Source organism: Hyperolius riggenbachi, chromosome 9 (assembly GCF_040937935.1).
Source record: "Hyperolius riggenbachi isolate aHypRig1 chromosome 9, aHypRig1.pri, whole genome shotgun sequence".
Lineage (NCBI taxonomy): Eukaryota > Metazoa > Chordata > Amphibia > Anura > Hyperoliidae > Hyperolius > Hyperolius riggenbachi.
The window spans coordinates 196,500,894-196,525,647 of NC_090654.1; the positions used below are offsets into that span (position 1 = coordinate 196,500,894).

At 42.0% G+C, this 24,754-nt stretch overlaps 1 protein-coding gene across 1 annotated transcript in view; it reads left to right on the plus strand.

The window, feature by feature from the left end:
• DCAF5 (DDB1 and CUL4 associated factor 5) overlaps positions 1-21,947 on the plus strand; it is an 87,226-nt gene extending 65,279 nt beyond the window's left edge. Inside the window, exons 6-9 of the mRNA XM_068253851.1 lie at positions 5,508-5,721; positions 14,097-14,163; positions 16,350-16,477; positions 19,766-21,947. Coding sequence (XP_068109952.1) covers positions 5,508-5,721; positions 14,097-14,163; positions 16,350-16,477; positions 19,766-21,475 — 2,119 coding nt within the window. The 3' untranslated portion in view covers positions 21,476-21,947. The remainder of the gene's footprint in view (positions 1-5,507; positions 5,722-14,096; positions 14,164-16,349; positions 16,478-19,765) is intronic.
• Positions 21,948-24,754: the final 2,807 nt, after the last annotated feature.

Genomic DNA, 24,754 nt, shown 5'->3' on the forward strand with positions numbered 1-24,754 from the left:
GCTGCAGCCTGCCCTGGTGGTCCCTCTATCGCTGGGACCACCAGGGCAGGAGGCAGCCTGTATAATACGCTTTGTATCCGGCAGATCGAGGGTTAACAACCCGCCGGCGCTTCCGCCGGGCGGATCGCTCAAGACCAGTCTTATCAGCTGAACGACGGACTGTACACACGCCTGATTTGACGTCCGGACAACTGAACGTCCAAACGAGCCGTCGTTTAAAAAAATCAGACGTGTGTATGGTCCTTTAGGTCCGTACATGGGTAAGAACGACTTGTTGTTTGAAAGTCTATTACTTTGACACTAATAGACATTCAAACAACAAGTTGTTTGATCAGCCTTTTGATCTGGTCCATTGTTCTATCCAGTCCATTGACCACTTAAACAACATTTAAATTAACTGTAATTAGTATTTCAAATGTTTTGTTGTCTGTGTGTTCAAGGAGTCTGAAAGACTCTTTGTTTGAATGACAAGACTTTCAAACGACCAGTTTAAATGACAATCGGGCATAAAATCAGACCTGTGTATGCACCTTTAGGGTAGGTCAATACAGCTGATGGATCATTTGGATAATAAAACGATTGGACTCGTACATCTGTGGCCATAGTGTTCGGAGAGGGCTGGATATGCAAACCAGCTTTTTGCTGCAGCTGTTTGTAAACTAAGATCTCCTCAGATCATTACAATATTATTTGATCAGGGACTATTTTTAAACCTATAAAGAAATATGAAAGTTAGTGATGGTTTAATTGATATATATTGTACATTAGTTTTTACCTCAAGCGGTGTTCCAGGCTTCATCCTAATTTATATTACAACAATGATATAAAATAAGCAGTTTCAGTAATTGGTTATGTAATTAATATAGAGGGACATCACAGGCAGTGTGTAGTCCTGCAGACACTCCCAAAGGTGCAACTTGATCACCTATAAACTAGAAGTTATACTGAGCACTGCAGCAAAGGCGAGTTACAGCATGCTGGAAACAGGTCAAGCAGGGAAGCAGGATTGTAGCCTTGAGTCAGGGATTCTGAGCACGTCACCGTCATTCAGGAAGCTGATTAGTTTCCGGTGAGAGATTAGTATCCTTTAGGCAGAGGTGGAGACTTGCCGAGCAAGTTAGAGCTTCTAAATGCAGAGACTGGGTGAGAGAGAGAAGTGATGAACCATGCTGGCCATTCACAATACGGTATATAACGTACATGGTTCAGCCAGTAGGTGATACAGTGATAAGCACCTCACTTGACGCAGTCATCCATCTGTCATGCTTTGTATTAATGATAGGCAGCCTGGAGCTCTCAAACTGTTTTGTTAAATAGTCCCAGCCTGCACTATAGGCCAGAGGCCGCTAGTCAGACAGGCATGCAGGGACTTGTAGTACAGAAACTGTAGATACCCAGGTTACCGGTGTCTGCTTTATGTACAAATAACAGACAATTAAAGCACAATAGTATGGAAAGGGTTTAGAAACTACCAGTATTTGAAGTTTGTATTACTTTTGTGCTTCCACTGGAGAGATGTGCTCCCCCTCTTTCTGTCTCCTAGACCCTATTCTTTCTGGCTTGAGTATGAAAACCAGTAGTCCAGGGTACAGAAAATAAGGCATAGCAATAACTAGTTGGGGAATGTCACAGGCACCTCTTTCCACACAGACCAAAACTAAGATTAGATTGGCTATTGGAAGATTGCCAAAATAGACACTTGATCTTTTTGCTATAAAATACCTTTCTACTCCTCAAGGGGATAATAAATTGTCTTTGCAAACCAAGTAGATAGGAGCCTTGAGTGGGTTTTATTTATTTACGGTATGTATTTATTTTTTTTGAAAGACCAGTGGCAGAAAATCTGGACAGCTTGAGCCAACCATAAAGGATTACTAAATGTGAATGTGTAGGAGCTTTGATACAAAATACCCAATGGTATAAGTGTAGGAGCTTTGATACAAAATACTTACCCAATAGCAGAAAAAGCCTCAGCAGAAGATTTTTCTGTCCACCTCTAGCTGTTGATGGAGGTGTGGTAGTCAGGAGGGTTCAGTTTAGCACATTTTTTGGTCTTGCCCACTTCTACAACAGGTTTGGAGTCAACTCCACTAGATAGCTGAAAAGGTCTCATGCTGCAAAATTTGGTTTGCGCCCAAGACATTCTTACTACACCTTTTTTCTTTTTTAATTCAATACATTTTTATTGAGTTTTTCAAATACAGTGCATATAGTAAAAGTTTAGCATAGGTTAAGGCCTTAAGGGCCACTCTATACAGAGGAATGCCATTGCATAGTCCAATAGCGTCTGGCCTTGCCATCTCACAGGTAGCATAACTAAGGTAAATCCTCTGGTATGAAGAAACCTCAGCCAGACGTGCTGAGGGGTTTCATTGCTGGATAGAGCCAAAATGTTCTTGATAAAGAAAAACTGCTAGTAGAATAATTAACATAAAACAAGAACTTATTTGCCATAAATAACAACAAGGCTATTCCCTCTATGAATATGAGTGATAATGTACCTGGACTGTACTGAAGTACAGCAAGAGTAGAGCGTAATGGTTGTTATATCCATCATAGACACCTTTTACTCCTGTCCGTCCGAGCAAGATCATGGGGACTTGGGGGGTCAGTTGTCCTTTTAGTTAATTGTCATAATGCTTTCCGGACCTAATTGAACCCTATGTGCTCTTAATCTAGCTTCCAAAGAGAGTTTTACTACACCTTTTTTAAGGGCTCATTTAAGTCCTACAAGAAATCCATCTTGAGCATTTTCTTTTCTCGTTCCTTTTATTTTTCTTTTCACTTTATTTCTTTTCTCTCTTGTAGTCTGGGTTCCAAGTACTTTTTGTGGCGATTGTTTTTAGTAAGCTTTCTATCCCAAACGAGAGCGCTAATACTTCCTACTTTTCAGCGAATTGTTAGTTTTATTTTATATTGTGCTTTATGTTTATATCCTGAAAGATACGTACTGTGAATTGTTAGCAGTTTAAGTACAAAGGTTTAATGCTTTTGCTATAACGACGCTGTCCATTAGGATTATATTGTATAATTGTTTTGACCCAGTGGGTCCTTTGCGCAATGGCCTCAGTTCACTAAGCTTATCTCCTGTCTTTAATAACGTTTCTAGTGATAAGGCTTGTAGTATTCTGGAAACATTTTACCTCAGGCACTCTTCTGTCTTTAAGTTAGGTAGAGATCTCTAAAGTTAACTCTTCAATCCTTAAAATAACTCCACAATTCTAAAGTTAAAGACAGGCTGTTAATTAACTGCATGTGAAAATAACTACACAAGAGGTAACTTAAAGAGGAACTCCAGTGAACATTTTAGTGTTGACAGGTGATGTAGCTGCTGCATGGTATTTGACAGTTGGAAACAGCTGTAACAGCTATTTTGCACAATGCAACAAGGTTCACAGAGAGGAAACTGCCCAAAAAAAGTACGTACTTTTCTTGTGGGAGGGGTTTCAACACAATATTAGTCATACAGCGCCCCCTGATGGTCTGTTTGTGAAAAGGAATAGATTTCTCATGTAAAAGGGGGTATCAGCTACTGATTGGGATAAAGTTACATTTTTGGTCGGAGTTTCTCTTTAAGAACTGAAGAGTTAAGATAACTCTCTCACTGTGAAAACTTATATCTACACCTTAATAAGGCAAGATCGATGTGTAGTGGTAAGTTTTCTCTTGCCTTATTATCTCCAGCATGTTCTTAGTGAATTGAGGCCAATGTTGTCAATTTTCTAATATGCTTAATCAAAATGTTTTAATAGTGAAAAAACAAAACAAAACATGGCCATAGCTGAAAAGCTCCATAGTGGATAGCATTCTCGTCTTGCAGAGCTGGGTCCCCGGTTCAAACCCCAGCCAGGGCAAGTATCCACATGGAGTTTGTATGTTCTCCCAGTGTCTACGTGGGTTTCATCCCACATCCCAAAAACACGCAGATAAGTGAATTGGCACCCCGTCAAATTGGCCCTAGACTATGACTGATATATGAATATGGTAGGGTCACTAGATTATAACTTCACATTGGCTTACATTGAAAACAGGGTCAGTACCCAGTAAAATCGTCTCTTGACCGGCTCACAGAGCTCTGCCGAGGGCGAGTGAGCTTTAGCGACAGGTGAACGGAGACAGCGGCAATTCCATGCGACAAGCCCTGTTTGTGGCACCAGCAGTTTCTGGTCCTTAAAGGGAAGATCTGGGGTGTTGTTAAACACTGCATTTTGAAATGTTAACGCTGAAGAGTACAGGGGTTTTCAAGAGGTTATGGACAGCTGGACTTATACCATAAAAGACTTATACCATAAAAGACAACTATGGATGAAACATATAACAACACAAGTCTTATTTATGGCAAAAACATAAAAAAATACATAAGGCTTGTCTGTGACAATGAGGCTTCAACAGCAAAGTGTTTGTTAAACTACAGGAACTGAAAGGTTTACATATTTGTTTGCAGTACTCAGACGCATGGAAGGGGATTTCTTGATCTCTTCAACCTAAAACATTAGCCTTATATTAACCACTTGCGTGCCAGCAGTCTCTGGCCCCTGAAATGGAAGGTCCGAGCAGAATAAAAAAAGAAAATCTACTTACCTGGGGCTTCCTTCAGCCCCTGGCAGCCGTCCTGTGCCCTCGTCGCAGCTCCACACCCCTCCGGTGGCCCGGGGTCCACTCCGTTGCAGATTCTGACCGGCATCTACTGCGCATGCGTGTGCGCGCGGGCACGCAGCTCTTGACGGCTCCCGTAGCCTGGAGTGTTCTGCGTAGGCTCAGAACTACTGCACCTGCGAGGAACACTCCAGACCACGTGATCGCGAGCGGCGCTCACGCATTCGCAGAATATGCCAACCTGCAGAGGTCGGCATCTGCTACGGAGGGGACCCTGGGCCACCGGCTGGGAGCGGAGCTGTGGTGAGGGCTCAGGCCGGCTGCCAGGGGCTGTAGGGAGCCCCAGGTAAGTAGATTTTCTTTTTTTATTCTGCTCGGACCTTCCATTTCAGGGGCCAGAGACTGCTGGCACGCAAGTGGTTAATATAAGGCTAATGTTTTAGGTTGAAGAGATCAAGAAATCCCCTTCCATGCGTCTGAGTACTGCAAACAAATATGTAAACCTTTCAGTTCCTGTAGTTTAACAAACACTTTGCTGTTGAAGCCTCATTGTCACAGACAAGCCTTATGTATTTTTTTATGTTTTTGCCATAAATAAGACTCGTGTTGTTATATGTTTCATCCATAGTTGTCTTTTATGGTATAAGTCCAGCTGTCCATAACCTCTTGAAAACCCCTGTACTCTTCAGCGTTAACATTTCAAAACGCAGTGTTGATACCCGTTACATATCTGCTACCTCAGCCAAGGACTGTGCATTGTGCTGGCATTGTGTGAGCATGGCAATAATAATCATACTGTGACGTTCTCTTTATTATAGGCATTCTGATAGGAACGCACTATTTATGGAAATGTCTACACACATTATGTTTACACTGGTTAGTTAATGTCTACAATTTGTTCTGAATTTCAGCTCTTTGCTGCGCTATGGTGGAAATCTCTCTCTGCAGAGTGCAATGAGTGTGAGATTCAACAGTAACGGCACTCAGCTGCTAGCCCTGCGGCGTCGCTTGCCTCCGGTCCTCTACGACATCCACTCAAGGCTGCCCGTATTCCAGTTCGACAACCAGGGTTACTTCAACTCCTGTACCATGAAGAGCTGCTGTTTCGCTGGAGACAAAGATCAGGTGGGGAATCTAAAGGAAATGGATAGCGTTGCAATGATACTGTGATATTTATATGCTGATACAGGCTGAAGAAACTTGTGGCCTTGGGCTTTGGACAGAGTTCACGGGTGGGGCGCGCATGGACGGGCACGAGGGGGGTCAGTCGTGTGCGCGCCCGGGGTATCTCACTCATTTGCGCACGCAGGTGGTCATGCGGCTTATGGTTGGCGTGTGCCTGTTCCCTAGCGCCTGTCGTTAAACGGGTGGGCTTTGTAGCTGGTTACTGTATAAACATGTTTCTGAACATTAAAATAGAACCTTTGAAATGAATTCTCTCCCTGCAAACACATTTCAAATTTCATAATTATCTCAAGTGTCTTCATGATAAATTGCTCTAAATGAATTTACCCAGTGTATATGCAAAGGAAAGGTCTAACTGCAGCATCAACGTAGTGGTCTTGTGGTAGACGATTAATTAACAGCACATGTGTTTGGTGCTGAAAGCAAAAGACAGAAGGTAGCCGCTTACCTTTTGTGTGCAATGTTGCAGACAGGAGACTAGCCCCACCCCCTTCCTAACTGAGAATAGGAAGAGCTACTGGTATATAGATTAATGTACAGGAGATACAAATATATCAAAGCATCAACGGTACAGTAATATTTACTAATAGTCCAAAGGGGGGTGGCTGTGACAAACTGACAGTCTGGAGAATTGCAGGATCTAAAAGTGTTGTCACTTCCCTTCTGCAGCATTGTAGCAGGCTAACATACCATTCAGCTATTCTGTCACCATATGTGCCCCTCCCCAAGCACCACAATATGTTCTGTGGTTGAGTAAAGACATTTTGTAATTGGTACTAGACATGCCCATGTACATTCTGGAATTGGTTTTTATTGCTGTTCCAGTAACATTCTTAGTAGTCTGTGGCCAGGACTGTGTAACCACAACAGTGATGTGTGCTGTAACTTCACTTCCTATTCCTTCTATTCTTGTTACATTTCAGTAGGAGCTAATGAGGAATGCACCTTTTACCTTTAGGCCAAATTCTGTCTAAACAAAGCCAGCTCAAGTCTTACTGTAAACAGGCAGATGGAGGAAGATGTTTAAGTCCTTCTATGAGAAGAATTCCTGATCGCTGCACCTACAATGAATATCTCCAGCAGCGCAATCCCATACTTAGCATGCTTATGGATTACAGCTCTCAGAACTTTGGCCTAGATAGCATGTATATTTATTATCAATGTCAGTCTGGATAATAACATGCAGTGTAGAGAGGAGACCTGTGAAGGAGCAGTCATACCCTTCTGTGTCATAGTCCAAGGAGAAGACCAGTATTTCGCAATGTGTCCTCTAACAGCGGCCCCAGTGATTTAGACTGGAGTCTTCACCTTCTTGGTTTGACATAGCCCTGATATGTTATAGGAATTGCTTCCATGTAAGGCAGCTTTCTGCCTACCGGTGCCTGAAGGCTTTTCCACCCCTCTAATTGCTTCCAGCAAAGAAATGCGGCCCTCATGAAATGAAAGCAGGGCTCTGGTTTTCATGCTGACATACCTTCCAGACATCTCTGTACAGCAGCATACGCTCACATCTCCTATCAGACAGTCTTTCCACCCTCATCTGCCTTGTGGGGGATTGAATGGCGAAAGGTAAAAAAAATGTTGGAGGCCTGAGGCCACTGTACCTTCATGGAGGGAATGTGCAAGGCTTGTGTACAAAATGTGCTCAGCTGATCGCTTACATGGTGTGCAGCTTTCTGGCCACACTTTATGACTGGATCTGCTTGCAATTTATCACTCTTCAAAGAAAGCCTGCAATTTTCAATTTCTCTAATAGATGCGTCCATCGCTCCCAAGTATTTCCTGGTGAATTTACCCACTGCTACTGTTTGTCCTGTTTTGTTTTGGGATGCTTTTTTTTTTTTTTTTTTTTTTTTTTTTTTATATATATGTGTTTAATACCATATTTTTACTGTCCATGGCTGCATTTTTGCAGTTCACTGATGTGTTTTCAGATAACTTTATCCTGGCTACATACATTTCTATTAAAAATGAATTTTACTGTGTTCAAACATATTCCGATTCTCCCACTCATTAGGGCCTCGTTCCCATTCTCACTCTGCGTGCAACGCAGGTGGTCGTGGCGACTCATGGCGTTGCATTGATATTTCTCCCAGATGCGCTTGTGATTCCATTCACTTATAATGGGATCGCATCGCTAACATGCTGAGGCTGGGTGCACACATAACATAACGTGAAATGCTGCGTTTTATGTCATGTTTTATGTTAATGTTGTGTGCGTTTTTGGTGCGCTTGCGTTTTTTTTACGCAGATGCGTTTTTCAAGCCTTTTGCATGCATTTTAATGCATTTGCAGTTCGCATATGTAAAACGCATATGTATGCGTTTTTATATTTACATTTTTGCAAATCACTAGGAAGACAACAGGAAGCAGAAATGCATTAGAAATCTTTATTTAAAAAACGCATACAAAACGCAATACATTGCATTCCCATTTACTTTAATTATATGCATTTTTGATGCGTTCATGCATAATATGCAACAAAACTAGCAATTTTAAAAACGCCAAAGTACAAACACATACCCATGCATATTTTTTTTTTTATGCGGCCCATTGAGTAACATTGGTGCATAAAAAGCAGCGTTTTACGCAATGCTACCGTTTATGCTAAGTGTGCACCTAGCCTGAAATGCAGGCAACCATGTGTTGCGACTCCACAGGGAATCGCAATCCATGTATGGAAACATCAGACAGTGCAGTCTATTCACTTGGCGAAGTCCCTGCGATCATGCATTGTGTTGTGTTTCGAAAAGCGTGGCCAAAATCGCGCATATGGAAACAAGCAACAGCAATTAATCTATCCCTATCATACTGCTTGTCTTAACTGGTCATTTTGGCTCACACAGATGTAGACATTTTATAGAATTGAAAGTGTTATCGGATCAACACAGTTGAGATGTTTGGCCACCATTACTGCACAGTATAGAGAGAGAGTTGAAACCACTGGGCAATTTTTCCACACAGATCATTCTTCACTCCATGCCCCCACCCTTTTCCTTATCCTTTCTAACCCCCTTCACTGCTTTCTCCCACTTCCATCCTCCCTTTCCAACAGTATAGTACCAGGGCATTCCATGGCTGTCTCTATGGACCTTCCACTCCCTGTCTAGAATAGCCTATAAACAGTAAATGCCCCCATTTAAGAATGAACAGCCTAGTCTTAACACCATCATACTGGGATATAAAGACTAAGTCTGCTCCTAGGTCAGTCATGTGCATTAGTCTTAACTTTTAGAAAACTCGTTTTTGAATGGGCAGATAGTAAAATAATACATTCTTGAGCTTAAAGTTGAGTTTAGGTTTTCTGTGGAAGTATTAGAACATGTATACACTAGTGGCAGGATTTCCCACTGTAATCTCTAGACCCACCCCTCCTGCCAGAGGCTTTCAAATCTACTGAGTTGATAAAACACTGAAAAACCCCAGCCATACAGCAGCGGATATCCAAAGCAAGTTTCCATGAGGTATATGTTGCCGCTACACCATTGTATTTCAATCTAGCAACACTCAGTTTTGTGTAAAGTGACCGTTTACCTGAGATAGCAAGAATGTGAACTGTGATCTTCGTGGTAAACTTGCCATCTCCTAAACTCAGGTGTTTCTCAATCTGAGGAATGCATAGCCTCAGGATCTCAGCAGGGAGATGCAGGAGCACTTAAACCTGTCAGATTACATTGTAAATAACACGTTAATGCAGCCTGCACATACACAACAAAACCATGAGGGTTAAAGGGGAACTGAAGAGAGAGGTATATGGAGGCTGTCGTGTTTATTTCCTTTTAGACATTACCAGTTGCCTGGCAGCCCTGCTGATCCTCTGCCTCTAATACTATTAGCCATAGCCCCTGAACAAGCATGCAGCAGATCAGGTGTTTCAGTGGTTCAGACTTATAAGTCTGATCTGACAAGACTAGCTGCATGCTTGTTTCTGGTTTTAATCAGATACTACTGCAGAGAAATAGACCAGCAGGGCTGCCAGGCAACTGGTATTGATTAAAAGGAATTAAACATGACAGTCTCCATATACCTCTCTCTTCAGTTCCCCTTTAATGCACAGAAGTGTACTTCAACACATGAAGAGAAAGCTGTACACTAATGTGTTGAAGTATGCTGTGTTCACTGTGCGCACGGATCCAGTCCTTAATTCATTATTGAAGTCCCCAGCTTTCTTCAGCATTTAGTGCCAGCATCTTTTATACATTCTGTGATCATAAACATTTATATAACACACACTTGTTTGTGCATACACTAAAATGGTTTCCAAACCTGTTTGCATTCAGAATACAATAACATGTTTTCTGTGGCTTTGTTACTCCAGCAATCTGTATATCCTTTACAGAGGACTGCTAGTAGAAGAAAGAGCAGAGAACTGGGAGCTATGCACCATGGATTAACAAAGATTTGATTGTAGTGTAAAGTTAGCCATCATACACTTATCGACTTTTCCCTGTTCGATTCCTAGCAGATTTGATCACTCTGATTTAAATCTGCCAGAAATATGTGGAATTGAATTTTGACCAAAAATCGATCACAACGATCGACCGTACAATCTGTTAATTGTGGATAGAGCAGGATTAGTGATCGAGCCACGGACCCTAGCATTGAGTTGCATTGAATGGTGCAAGGTTGCGGTTCTATTGGTTTTTAATATATTTCCCACTGAAATCTGTTGAAAGTGGATGTGCTGTGTATGATAGGAATTGATCCCTCTCGGATCAGATTCAGATCGGAAAGGGATTGATTATTTTGCCACATCAGGTGGTAGTTTATAAGTGTATGGATAACTTAACAAAGATGAGAAGGGGGAATGTTACAACTAGACAGTGAGTGTCCCTAGTGCCTGGCTCCTTGTCTTTTTCCTGCACATTGGCTTCAATTCACGAAGACCTGTTAGGGAAAAAATAATAGGTTGGTAAAGTGCTGCATTCAGTATTGTAGACCTTTTTTTCCCAAATCCACTAAGATTTTTATTATTACCAGAAAAATATGGCTTCAATACCTGTTTGGTAATAAGTAGACTTCTAACTAGCTGTAGGTCTCAGCAGCAAGCCATGTTCGGCTACTGTGATTTTCTCCCACTTATGGCCAGAGTTGTGAGGATTCTTCTGGTACAAGTGGTCTACCTAAAATATGAGCCCTTCCTTTGCAACTTGCTGCTTCTGTCCTGCAAGAAAGGCATCCCTTTAGACTAGTCCCTCTTATTCTCTGTATCGGTTCTTCCCTGTTCACATCTAAAGGGGTATAAGGAAACTTCTATGTATGTGCCCTGCTTCTGCATCTCGTGTTTTATTTTCTGATGTCCTGCCCAGCAGTACATCTGTAACAAAAGGGCAATTGGTTAGACAGGGTGCTGCGTACATTGACAGGAGTTTGTACTGCACACAGTGACAGTGGATAAATAGTCACTCTCCACAGCAGGAATCCTTCAAATGTGAACCCAGCCTAATGCTGGGCATACACGGCTAGATAGTTATCAATCAAACCGCTGATGGCTCGATTGATAAGATCCAACCTGTACAATCACCACAGCGGATCGATATCGCGCTCTATCCCCGCAGGCGGATAATAGAAAAAAATGAGCGGCTGATAAGAAGCACCCGCAGGGACGAGCGAAAATTGATCCACACGGACGAGCGGTGACGCGCTGGCTCGATTCCGGCGCATTATCTCACCGTGTATGCCCAGCATTAAGCCCAATCTACATGATACGATTCAATTACGATTCTATTTATGATCTGATTAAATCTGACATGTCCGATCGGGATTCGATTCAATTCGATTTGCCATAGCAAAACATTGGCAAATCGAATTGAATTGAATCCCGATCGGACATGTCGGATTTAATCGGATCATAAATGGAATCGTAATTTAATCGCACAAAGAATCGTATCGCGTAGATGGGTCTTAAGAACAAAGCCCCCTACGCATATCATCCATATTGAGATTTATGCACAAGATATGGGTGGCAGTCAGCCAGCACTGTATTTGTATGGTGGCAGAGAATTGTACATCATATGAAGTAGACTGAGCATTTTAGGACCATTTGCACATGCGTTACTGATGATTATTGTATCGATATGTGCACAGATACAATAGAGTTTTGAACTTGGAAAGTTCAGTTCCAAAAGCATTACTTAACTAATCCACATGATTGCTTTGAGAATTCTTTGTTTTGGGTTCAATTGGACTTATTACACACTTCCAACATGCTTGCTGGAGGGCTGGACAGGCCACATTTCCTGCAGTTGCCCCTGCTCCCTTTCTCTTGATTAAATCCGCATAGCTCATCGCTGGACCGATGAGACAACATGTCTATTGGGGAATCTGGCTGATTTTCCAGATGATTCATCGGATTTATTTACTGCATGTTCTGCAGCTGAAAGAGTCATTTTAAATGGAAAATGAAATGTAGCTTGACTGTGTTACACTAAACAGATGCATAGTTCTGGGTAAGACTATATAACAACAGATTACCAAATATATCTTTGTGGACACCAGAAATACTTCATTAGACAGTTCAGTTTTTTTCTGAAGAGCTAACTTTGAAGAGCTTTATTTCTCATTGCCAATCATTGCAATATTTAGGTGGTTGTATCTTCCACCTACTAAAACTTTTAGTAAATTACACTTTGGAAATCTAAAATGTTCTTGTTTCTCTAAAGGATGATCTGAGGCAGCTTCCAGATTTGAGGCTGAGGGAGTTGTTTGTGGGAAAGGCAGCATCACACAGTAATCCTGTGACACTTCATACATGCTAATGTTTGACTCACCATTGCCTATATACTGTATGTGAGCAGCATCCATACATAAGTGGGTGTTTTCCAGGACCTGCCAGCAAGATCAGGTGACTTGCTCAATCTTCACATCTCCAAAGTACTCTCACCATATTGTTTCATAGGCTGTTCTAGCGGTTGTGTGATTCCCATTTAAATACAGTAACACAACTGCTGAAGGTGAAGAAGACATTTCTGTATTCACCAAAGGCTAGTATAAACCGTTTTGTTAGGTTCCCCTCTGGGCACTGTTTCACTATAAAGCTACATACACACACTCACAAACTGCTAACTGAAATGCTCACTGGTAATCGTTTTGGATACAAGTCAAGGAATAATCTTTGTGCAGACACGTTGCTTGTTTTATTTTTTTAATGGAGCAACCTGTTCTGTTCTATGGAGAGAATAGGGGGTAAGGACAAGAGGTTCCCTGTGGATGGAAGAACAAAATTATAACAATAGTGTTGGCCTTAAGTTGGCCATCATGATGCATTAGGAATGACCTTGTTAAGGAGGGAGCACACTCACAGGGGCGATTACCTGCGATTCCCGGGTTTCTGGAGGACACCTTTTCACATACTAGATCTTCACCTGCTAAAAAATGTACAGCTTGTTCATACAGATGTTTAAGCTGTTTTTGTGAAGCACTTTACATAATTCTTAAATGCAGAGTTTAGTTTTGAATAGTATTTTATTCAGAAATGTAATTTAATGCGTGAGTAAAAAATTATCCTATATCAATATCCACCATTCCAGGAAGGGATAAACTGAGTCATACACAGCCATAAACTATTGATCTGCTTGCTGGCAGCTGACCATTCAACCAGCATCTAGAGTGCACCAACAGGTTAATATGCATAGCTTCGCCCCCCAAACAGCTACCTTTCTGCTGGCCAGGAAGTATGTCATTGTTTTCCCCCTGAACAGCAAATGTGTGCCACACTATCACTGCAATGATCTATTCTAAATAGATTGTTGCAGAGCCATAGACTCCAATGCAAATACTTGCCACCCGCCTCTGCTTTGTCATAACAATTTCCGCAGCATCGCGGGTAGTGTGCCATGTCTCATTTAGACTAATGGCCACTGCGGTGGAGGAGCGTACCGCGCTGCTATGCAATGCGGTATGTGTCAGAGTAGCCTAAAACGCACCTTTCCTAATCTACACTTGGTGTTCTTTTGCAGTATTTTATTGAATTCAATGGATGGTGTGACCAAAGCCTGATATTCAGAACAGACACAAATAATATCATTTTCAGTTGCCAATGCACACGTATACAAGTCCTAATATGTCTGCATTTGTTACAATGGTGTTGAATAGAAGAGTTGTTAAAGAAATACAAGCATTTCATATAGTAACCAGTCAGGTTTGAGTCCAGATGGAAGACAAGTAAAGAATTACGGCTGTAGTAGCAGAACGCCCCTTTTTCCTATCCTACAGTGTTCTGGATGGGCTCACAGTGAGATGCAGATGAGATCTATCAGGACCTTTTATTGAAATTACTTTGAATGAAATAACGTCTGCTATGTTTTATCTTTCAGTACATTCTGTCTGGCTCTGATGACTTCAACCTGTATATGTGGAAAATCCCTTCCAGCCCAGAAGCAGGTGAGCGAATGTAAAATGTGAGCTGATGGACTGGAATTCTTTCACTTTTCTTAACAAGTATGAAGGAAGTGCATGCAGTTTATTGGCTGCATTCAGTTGTGTTCTTTGTACTCTGACCTGCAATAGAAACCTGATTGCCTCTGACTTGCACTGCAGTACTTGCAAGCACACATTAGTATAATGGATTACTATTACTGTAATAAAGTATGTAGTAGTATGTGGAAGAATGTATATGGTACGCATTTCATTCAGATATACATTTTAATTGATAACACAAAGTATAATAACCTGTAGTAATCTAACCTCTGCCTCATTATAGCTCTGCCTCATATATATTTTTTCTGTAAATCTTTGAATAGTTGAACCTGTAGCAAAGATGGCTTCCTTGATTCAAGATTTTGTTAGGAGAATTTCTTGATTAAACAGGGTAGCAAGATTTCAGAAGAAGATTAAATATGCCCTGACGAATAGTACTAACTACTACTAACTCCGCCCCCCTGCTTATGAACAGAATAGGTCACTAGACTGCAGGCTAGCAACGCATCTGCATGTGTACACTGTTGGTGCTGCAGTGTCGCCCAAAGTATTAAGTACCAATCCCTGCCAGCGACATGCCTTGTACACGTGTATGAGGCTGAAGAGTCACCTAGTGGAACAACAGAATGGCTGGGCTCTGTTATCTTTGTTAGCGCAGCAAGAGGGAAGAATAGCAATGAGTTCTTAATTCCTGGACCTGGGCTTTTAAGTACACCTGAAGTTAGAAGGATGGGGAGGCCGCCATATTTATTTTTAAAAGACCAGTTGACTGGCAGTGCTGCTAATCTCTCTCGCTGAAGTAGTGTCTGAAGCACACACCTGAAACAAGCATGCAGCTATTCCAGTCAGAAATATCTGATATGCATGCTTGTTCAGGATCTATGACTAAAAGGATGAAAGGCAGAGCATCAGCAGGACAGGCAGGCGATGTGGATTGTTAAAAAGGAAATAAATATGTCAGCCTCCATATCCCTCTCACTTCAGGTGTGCTTTAAATGGATTCCGACTTGAGTCTTTGGGAGTTGCGCTATGGATTAATGAAATCACATTTACTGCATTGATGGCGTGAAAAAGTTGCCCAGTATTAAAACTTGCTACTTTGGTCACTTCTAGAGAGATTTCAGGGTCATCTCAGGGGCGTAACTACAAATTATGGGGGTCCCCCAGGAAAACTTTGATGGCCCCCCAATGTCTACACTCCTTGCCTCCCCTCGCTCTGTGACCCTCCCATATTCTAAGGGTCATAAAACAATTGTAGCCATCATGATCTTCACACACATAACAAATGTAGTCACAAAAACACCTGACCTGGAGATGGACCCCTTTATCGGACAGAGTGAAGGATAGTATTTGGGGCTCCTTTACAGCTCTAGGCCCTCGCAGGGGTTGCTCCCTTATAGTTACGCCCCCGGGTCATCAACAATATTTTTTTCATAATTTCGAAGGGTGTTTTTTTGTTTTTATTTTTTGAGTACCGGTAGTTTATGCAGGCTGCTTTAGAATCATGCTTTCTCAGATGCTTCTAGACATGATAATGCAAATACTGCATCACTTCCTGCATAAAGCTGTCTTACTATTCCAGAATTTCCATTATGACCATGTTGTTTGTATTCCGACCTACTGAAAACCTGTTCTATCATTCATCTCTTCACTAATCTCTTACAAGGCTCACTGTTTGCAGCCAGTGCATTACCTTGCATCTTCATCACTTGAAATGAAATGAACAGTGTCTCGTATCAACAGAAAATATGAAGAGAGGGCTTAGCTTAATCATGGCACGAGTACATGGGCTTATCCCAGCAATCTCTCCTTCCATTGGTATATGCCTTTGTACAATGCTTGCAGATTATATCCACACAAAGCATAAAAGACAAGGCATGCCTGCAAGCACAAATAGGCTAATTTCTTCCTGAGAAAAGGGGATTATTGCATCACTGCTGGTTGTAAATGTCTTGGAACAAACACAGCAGCCTCTGATCCGTGTGTAACATGCTTAGAAAATAACAGGAATATTTTTACCATTGTTTGTACATTTCAGAGATAACCATCAGCTAAAATGGCATGTTTGTGTTATTATAAGATCTTACAGCTTTTCTGTTTTTTTTTCCTGTGTGAGCTTATTCAGTGATTATTTTTATTCTTACTCCCAGTTGGGCCAGGCAGAGTTGTAAATGGAGCTTTTATGGTGCTGAAAGGACATCGGTCAATTGTGAATCAAGTCCGATTCAACCCTCACACTTACATGATCTGTTCTTCTGGGGTGGAAAAGATTATAAAGGTAACATCTTACTTGATAATACCTAGTATACTATGTTCAGTAATTTTATGTTTACAAGGGAGGGGACTGGAGCCATGAAGCAAGTAATGCCATGGCAGGTAAGCGTTGGTGAACAGATGAGTCTTTAAGGCCTGCTTGTAAGAGTTGATACTGGGGTCAAGCCTTATATGGGGGGTTCCATAGAGTAAGGGCTGCTCTGGAGAAGTTGTGGAGCTTTGCAAGTGATGTGAAGGGTGGACATCCGTAGATTGTTGAGGGAGCCAGTGATGGGACTTACGAAATGGAGCAGCTGAAGAGGAGCAATGGGAGGAGAGAATGAGCCTGACAGCTGCGTTTTATAACTGATTGCAGGGGTCGGAGTCTGGTCTCAGAAAGTCCAGAAAAGAGGGCATGGCAGTAGTCTAGACTGGAGATGACCAAAGCATGGACCAGTAGTTTGACATTGTTGGGGGTTAGGTATGGGCGAATTTTGGCAATGTTCTGGCGATGGAAGTGACGCAGCCAGGAGACAACTTGGATGGGGGAATGAAGGCGAGGCGGAGACAAGGGTAACACTCAGGCAACGGGTTTTGAGGAACAGGGTGGGATTGACAGGTTATTGATAGTAATGGAGATGTCGGGGACAGAACTGGACGAACTAGGTGAAAGGGAACATGAAATAACAAAAAAAAAAAGTTTCATTTACCTTAGGGCTTCTACTAGCCCCCTGCAGCTGCCCAGTGACCGCGCAGATACTGAACGTTCCTCCAGTCCCCCCACAGTGGCTCAGTTTCAATACTGGCATTTGATGGCCACCGTAGCCAGGTGCGTGCTGCGCAGGCGCAGTAGAGATTTTCTAGTGCGCAGTGGCTGTCTGCTTCCAAGTCGTCAACAAAACTTAGCCATGACTGGGGACTGGAGGATCGTTCCAGGAAGGCACGGGCTCAGGGCGGCTGCAGGGGGCTGGCAGAAGCCCCAGGTAAGTGAAACTTTTTTTTTTTTTTTTAACCACTTCACCCCAAAGGCGTTTTACCCTAACGGAAAAGAGCGATTTTCACCTTTTAGTGCTCATCCCTTTCATTTGCCAATAGCTTACTCACTACTAGTCACAGTGAAATAATCTATATCTTTGTTTTTTTTTTCACCACCATTTGGGCTTTTTGGGGTTGATAATTGGTTTCAGTAATTACTTTATTTTCTATGCATTTTAAAGGGAAAAACAAGGAAAAAATGAAGAAATACTCTATTTCTCCAATTTCATCCCCTATAGTTTTAATATAAACACTGCCACTGTACATAAAACCCACACATTTTATCTCCCTATTTGTCCTGGTTATCACAACATTTTAATTATGTTCCTAGTACAAAGTATGATGACAATATAGTATTTGGAAATAAAGGTGTATTTTTTCTTTGGTGTTTTTTTCCCCCACTATTTTCACGTGCACGTGCACAGGAATGCACACGCGCATGTGCACAGGAATGCACACGCGCACGTGCACAGGAATGCACGTGCACGCGTACAGCGGCAGCAGCACTGTGTGACTTATAAAAACGTCTTGGAGCCATTAAGAGGCTCTAGCAGAACGTTTTTATAAGACAGCTTGGCAATAAGTGGTTAAGTTATTTCAGGTTCCATTTCAGATTCAAAAATCTGACTGACATCCAGGTGGAGATAGCGGACAAGCAAGTGGAGATTGTATCCAAACTGCACGAGGAGAGATCAGGGATCTGAAAGTAGATTTTAGATGTCATCAGGCGTAGAGGTGGTAGTTGAGACCAAGAGAGGTGTAGTGGGAGAAGAGTAGGGGGCTGAGGACAGAACCCTGGAGGACTCCAACATAGAGGGGGATGGAGAAGGAAGAGACCACAAATGGAGAGTCACAGATACCAATTGTGTAGGGTTTTTCTCAACATGTGATATGCATACCCCTGGGGGTAGTTGTGTTGGTTTTAGGGGGTACATAAACTTGTCATATTCAATATACTACAGTTAGGCCCGGTTCACAAAAAAAAGGATCTGGTGAGTGGATCCGGTCTCCGCTTCACCGGATCCGGATGGCTCAGTCCGTGGCCCGGTTCAACGGATCTGATCAATGATTGATCGGATAAGTCTTCACTCCGCAAATACATACCTAATTTTAAGCAGTAGCCGGCGGTAGGGGCTTCCTCTTCTTCCGCTGTGACTACACAGCGCGTCATGTGACTAGTCATGTAGTCACATGACGCGGAAGAAGATGGAAGCCTCTACCGCCGGCTATTACTGAAAATTAGGTATGTATAAGCCCTCCCTCACCCACCCACCCAGCTGCTGCACCCTCCCCTCACCCTCCCGTCACTAGATCCGCTTCGGCACATGCCCCCATCCCCCGTGGAAAAGTCAGTTTCTTCACTAGTGTGAAGAAACGCTCCATTTCCCATTGCCCCAATGCTGCAGTCTCTTTTTTGTCCGGGTCCATTTCGCTGGGCAGAACGGTCTGGAAAATTAGGGCCTGCAGAATTTTTATGATCCGTGGACCGGAACGTAGCCGTACCAACGGACGGATGTGAATGGATCCATAGGTTAACATTGGATCCATTCATATCCGTTCCTTTTGTACAGTATACGTTCCGATCTGCAAAAAAAAAACGCTAATGTGAACCGGGCTTAATCTGGGGGCTTAAAAAGCATTATTCAGATCAACATCAGCCGGAATAAGTATTTTTAGCTAATTAAAAGCATAATGGACCCCTAACAAATAGATATGTGTCAAGGAGTATTTGAGATGATATAATCCAGAAAGGGGGTTGCTTTTTTTCCAAGAAAAGACAATCTGCGATGTGCATTGTAAACGATGCATGTTCACGTCCACTTTTACTCTTTGAGGTATACTTGCATGTGGCTTCTAATGGTACTCCCATTGTATGTTGTTCTGCTTTGCTTGTAAATGCCAACCTCATTATGAAAGGAAATATTTACAGTAAAAAGGACAAGCTGGAATAGTGCAACAGACATTAGAGCTCTGATCTCACATCACTTATTTAGTCTGCAATTACTTGTAGAATCAAGTAAAATATCCACAACCTCTCCAAGTTGCTTGGGACATCCTACCGATGTTGGGAAGCAATTGTAACTAAAATAATTGCAGCTGTGTTAAGCATGGTCACCCCAAATATTGAAAAACTGGTAATTGCATTGTTTTCAAAAGCATTCCTGCTTTATTGTCTCAGGTGCCAAAATGTTTGCAGGGTTCTGTAGGTCTGTATTAATCTTTGTTTTTATTTTTAAAAAAAATTGTTTTTGCTGATACCTAGTAATTTGTGTTGCAGATATGGAGTCCTTACAAGCAACCAAACTGTACTGGAGACCTTGATGGGGACATAGAAGATGACTCTCGGTGTTTATACACCCATGAGGAATACATTGGGCTTGTGCTTAACAGTGGAAGTGGTTTATCACATGACTATGCCAACCAATCTGTCCAGGAGGACCCCAGGATGATGGCTTTTTTTGACTCCCTGGTGAGAAGGGAGATTGAAGGATGGAGCTCTGACTCTGACAGTGATAGCACAATTCTACAGCTTCACCCTGGAGTCAGTGAACGTTCAGCTTACAGCGATTCTGAGTCCTCCACCTCATTACCTTCTTCACCAGCACAGATTCCAGGAGAGTCTGATGATGCTGTCCATGCTGGAGAGTCACAAAGATCATCAGAATCCCCATCAACACGAACAGCAATTACATCCCAGAAGCTGCGACTACTGGGATTGAGAAAGTATCAAGATAAACGACTGTCAGCCATGTCCAACAACTCAGACTCTGAGGATAATGCTTGTGAGACCGAGGCAGAGGGTGAGCCTTTCCCTCGTCCCCGTTCCCCAAGTCCTGAGGAAGAACGATCAAGCAGCAGCAGTAGCAGCGATGAAGAGGACAACCTTAATGATCGCAGGGTTCTAATGAGACAACGCAATGCATTAAGGCAGCAAAAGAAAATACAGAAAGAAGAAAAGACTAAGTTGAACAATGAGGGTACAGCTGCCCTAATCGGCGAGGATGTGTACGATTACCCTCAAATCACAGTAGATGATGTTTCAACGTCTGCTGAATCATCACCAGAAAGAAGTCGTCCTAAGGAAGTAGAGCGAAAATCTTCACTGTGTTCCAGCATAGACTCTGTAGAAAGGAAAATCTACAAAGCTTACAAATGGCTTCAGTATTCCTATATATCTTATTCTAAAGGTAAGGAAGGAGATACTTCCACTGGTGATGGTGACAGTGAAGATGCAAGACCAGGAACAAGTGGAAGAAGTAGTAGTACTTTTCCATCCACAAATGAAACAGACCACAGAGCAGGTCCACATGACCACAAAAACCTTCCCAATGACAATGATCAACTTATGCTTAAAGACTCTTTGTTAGAAAGCCTTAACCTCCGTAAGAAGCACCAAACAGATACACCGTCCTGGTTGGAGGAACTAGAAAACTCTTCTCAAGACACAGGGTCTATAGAATGCCCATCAGAAACTAAAAAGGTGAATGGAACTGCTGTTCACACGTCTTGTTCAGATGACTCTTGTGATCAGCAGGAGCCTAGCTTGGCACAAACTAGTAGTGAATCTCTCCAGCTCACAATAAACCAGCAATCACCCTGTCCTGAGAATAAAAGCACAGACAGTAATTTAAGGAGCCAGGAGGGTGAACTTGAAGATGAAGGTGCAGAAATTCCTTGTTCTCATCATCAAAGCAATGGCCATTTGCACCCTCATTCCTCAGACTCTAATAGAACAGAGCAGAGTTATGGGGAACAGGCAGCGAGATGCTGTCATACATGCTCCAGCATGGAGTCTACCAACTCTGCTCAGGTGGTGGCATCAGTGCACAAAGGCATGTGTTTAACAGAAGTGGGCTCTAGTTGGGGTACCAAAGATAATGTCACATGTCACACAGACTCTGGGGGTTTGCAGTCTCCAGGTGGACTGAAGAGACACTGGCAAGAAGAATCTGAGAATTCTTCATCTGAAAAGAAAATGAAAACCTAAGTTCCCTTCTCTTCAAATGGTTGAAGAGACTTTCAAAAAATGTGTGTACAATCTGGTTCTAAAATCTGAGGCTATGTGTATTTGATTGCTTAAGCCACCGTGTGTTTGGCTTTGTGAGGCATAGCCAAAGTTTAGTTTGCACTAAAGGAAGCAGTGTTTTCTTTAATCTGGTTTTATGAATCTCTCCCTTTTTACATTAAGATCACAGAGAGGCTGGCTATCGCCAACATGATGCACCTCGTCAGCTTCACATAACAAAAAAAGTGTATTTGGTTCTTACTGCATAACATCTTCTTTTAGCGTGGCAGTGATGCAATGCCGTGGCAAACAATCTGAGAATTAACATACTTTAATTTTTTTTTATGTTTTCTGTATATTGCCAAAGTCAACAAAAACTTGATTAATTTGGATCTGATTTGTGACAATATCTTTAGAACTTAACCCATCAAATTAAAGAAAACAATTTTTTTCAGTCATGTCTTTCTTTATTCCTAGTTTCTTTCTTTGAAGTAGTACAGATTGTTGGGTGTATGTGGTGTTATGATGGCTGTACAAACATACAGACTTGGTTTGGCTTCACTCCTCTGGAAAGTGGTATGGTTGATGAGTTGACAGCGCTGTCACGTTGTAGCACTAGAGTCACAGATTCAATTCCAAGCAAGGCCAATTCAAAATGGGACTCTGGCTTCCTCCCAAAACAGAAAAAAAACAGACGCAGATTACTTGGCTTTCACCCAAACTTGCCCAAGGTAGGGAGATCAGTGTTGACCCTCTAAAGGAACAAATAGCGTTGAGTATTGATTATATGAATCATCAAAAGCAGACCTGAATAGAACCGGGCTCCAGACTGCTTGAAGTGAAATGACAGTTTGTAGCCATACATGGTACAATTTTTTTCATACAATCTTACCATTTCTATGTAGTATAATGGTGTGTACACACTTGAAAGATTCATGAAAGATCTTAGACCAATTTTACCACCTTCCATGTAGTATGAGAGCCATACTCTACACAGTCTATTCTATTGAGCTGAACTCTCCATCAGATAAAAATCTTTGCAAGATGCTGTACACATTCAAAAATCAGTATCTGCAAAAGATCCATTCCTGCAAAATGCATTCATAGTCTATGATATCTGCAGATCATCATACACACCTTGTTTAACAGACATTCATCTGCATATCTGAAAATCATCTGCAGATGTAAAAATTCATCCTGGTGGATCTGATCTGCAGTTGAATGTCTGTTAAACAAGGTGTGTATGAGGATCTGCAGATATCGTAGACTATGAATGCATGTTGCAGGAACAAATCTTTTGCAGATACTGATCTTTTGAATGTGTACAGCATCTTTGTGCGCAGCATCTTGCAAAGATTTTTATCTGATGGGGAGTTCAGTTCAATAGAATAGACTGTGTAGAGTATGGTTCTCATACTACATGGACAGTGATAAAATTGGTCTAAGATCTTTCATTTATCTTTCAAGTGTGTATGTAGCATAAGGATAAATTAAGTGAATATACTGAAAGGATAATTTAGGCAGTTACAATTTGGATAGTAATCTGGTGCACAGGTCCTTAATTAATTAATTCACCCAATTAAGGGGAAGGCAGGTCACCAAACAATATTAGCAACAACAAAAAACGAGTGACCGCCACTCAAAGAATTATAAAAGTACAAAACTTTATTGGTCAATAACTCTTCCAAACCCCCAGCTGTTCCCCACAATTCAAACCTCCCCCCCATAAAAAAAAAAAAACTGCATAGGTTATTCTTCTAGGAGCGCTCCCAACCTCACATCCATCATCAGTTACACCACACACACACAATCCAGATCGGCCGATCTTAAGACTGACATTCCGTGGAAACTGAGATTTTGCAAAGGGTTGCCCACTTCCATTGGACTGAAACCATCAACTCATCTGGTACCTGGATCTTCAACAATTCACCCAAAAAAAAAACCCCCAGGTAAACATTCGTAAGCATAACAAAGTCCTTCTCTTTACATCGCCTTCATGGCCGGATTCCGCCTTACTGACAGCCTGCGGCTGTAAGATCAATTAGCAGCCAAGCCCAGTCAGCATGTGACAGTAACAGTCATTCAAAGCAGGGAATCCTCCTCATCGCGGCCACCAAACGTCTAACATAAGCTTTTACCTTGTTGCTTCAAAGTGAGGAAGTATTCATGGATGTGTTGCGGCGTCCCGCAGCACCAGGTACCTGGTTTGTGCAGCCCAGCGGACGGACATTAACCTTGCGGCATCCATGAGGTAAAGGAGCGTCCCATCAACCTCTTGCAGTTAGCCACGCCCACATACACGTTATGCCCACATCACGTGGGCTTCTTCAGTGTGATGCTGCTGTGGATGAAAGGCAGTGGGCGTGCTCTCTCTTTTGAGCAGTAACTTTGAACCAAGCCTCGTTCTGACACACGGGACCGATCCTCCTCTTCACATTACTAGAGCTCACTCTGTTGTAACCATGCCTCGTTTTCATCATAGCAGGGAAGTACATACAATATACCGATATATCCATCTACTATAGCTCATCAGATTACCACTTACACTTTTTCAGATTTTATGTGCATCTTGACGGGATCCTTAATCATAGGACCCCATAGTCCCATAATGTCGTTTTGCATAATAATTTCCACAAATTCTTACATGCAACCGACATACATTCTAAACGACTTTTGATGCTGCCTTAAAGGGGAACACTCCACTCCAGATTTCACAGCAATCCACATTCAGTTTCTCACCTACCACTCATTTATTTCTTATATGCAGGTAGAAAATGGACTAGATTTAAATCTGAATTCAATCCATTTGGAATTAATGTTCCCAAATTGTAAATCCACCTGTTCTCGATCTGGTATAGTAATTTTTCGTGATCACCCCCTCGTTTATTCCTTTTGGGTTTTAAGATCCCCTTGAACCGCAAACAATCTGGATTTCTATCATGAAACAAGGCAAAATGTGCACCCAGAGGACTTTTTTCATCTGCTTCTTTGATGTTGGTAACATGCTCCCCTATGCGTTCTTTCAGTTTTCTCTTAGTTTTTCCTATGTATTTAAGCCCACATGGGCACATAATCATGTAAATTACTCCCTCTGATTTACAATTGATAAAACTTCGTATCTCATATTCTCTCGTTTCTTTGGCATTCTTAAAAGTTTTTGTTCTCTCAACTAGCTTACAGTGTATACACGAGCCACAGGGAAACATTCCATTTGGTATTGGACCTAAAAAACCCCGTCCATCATTTTTCTTAGTGCTTTTA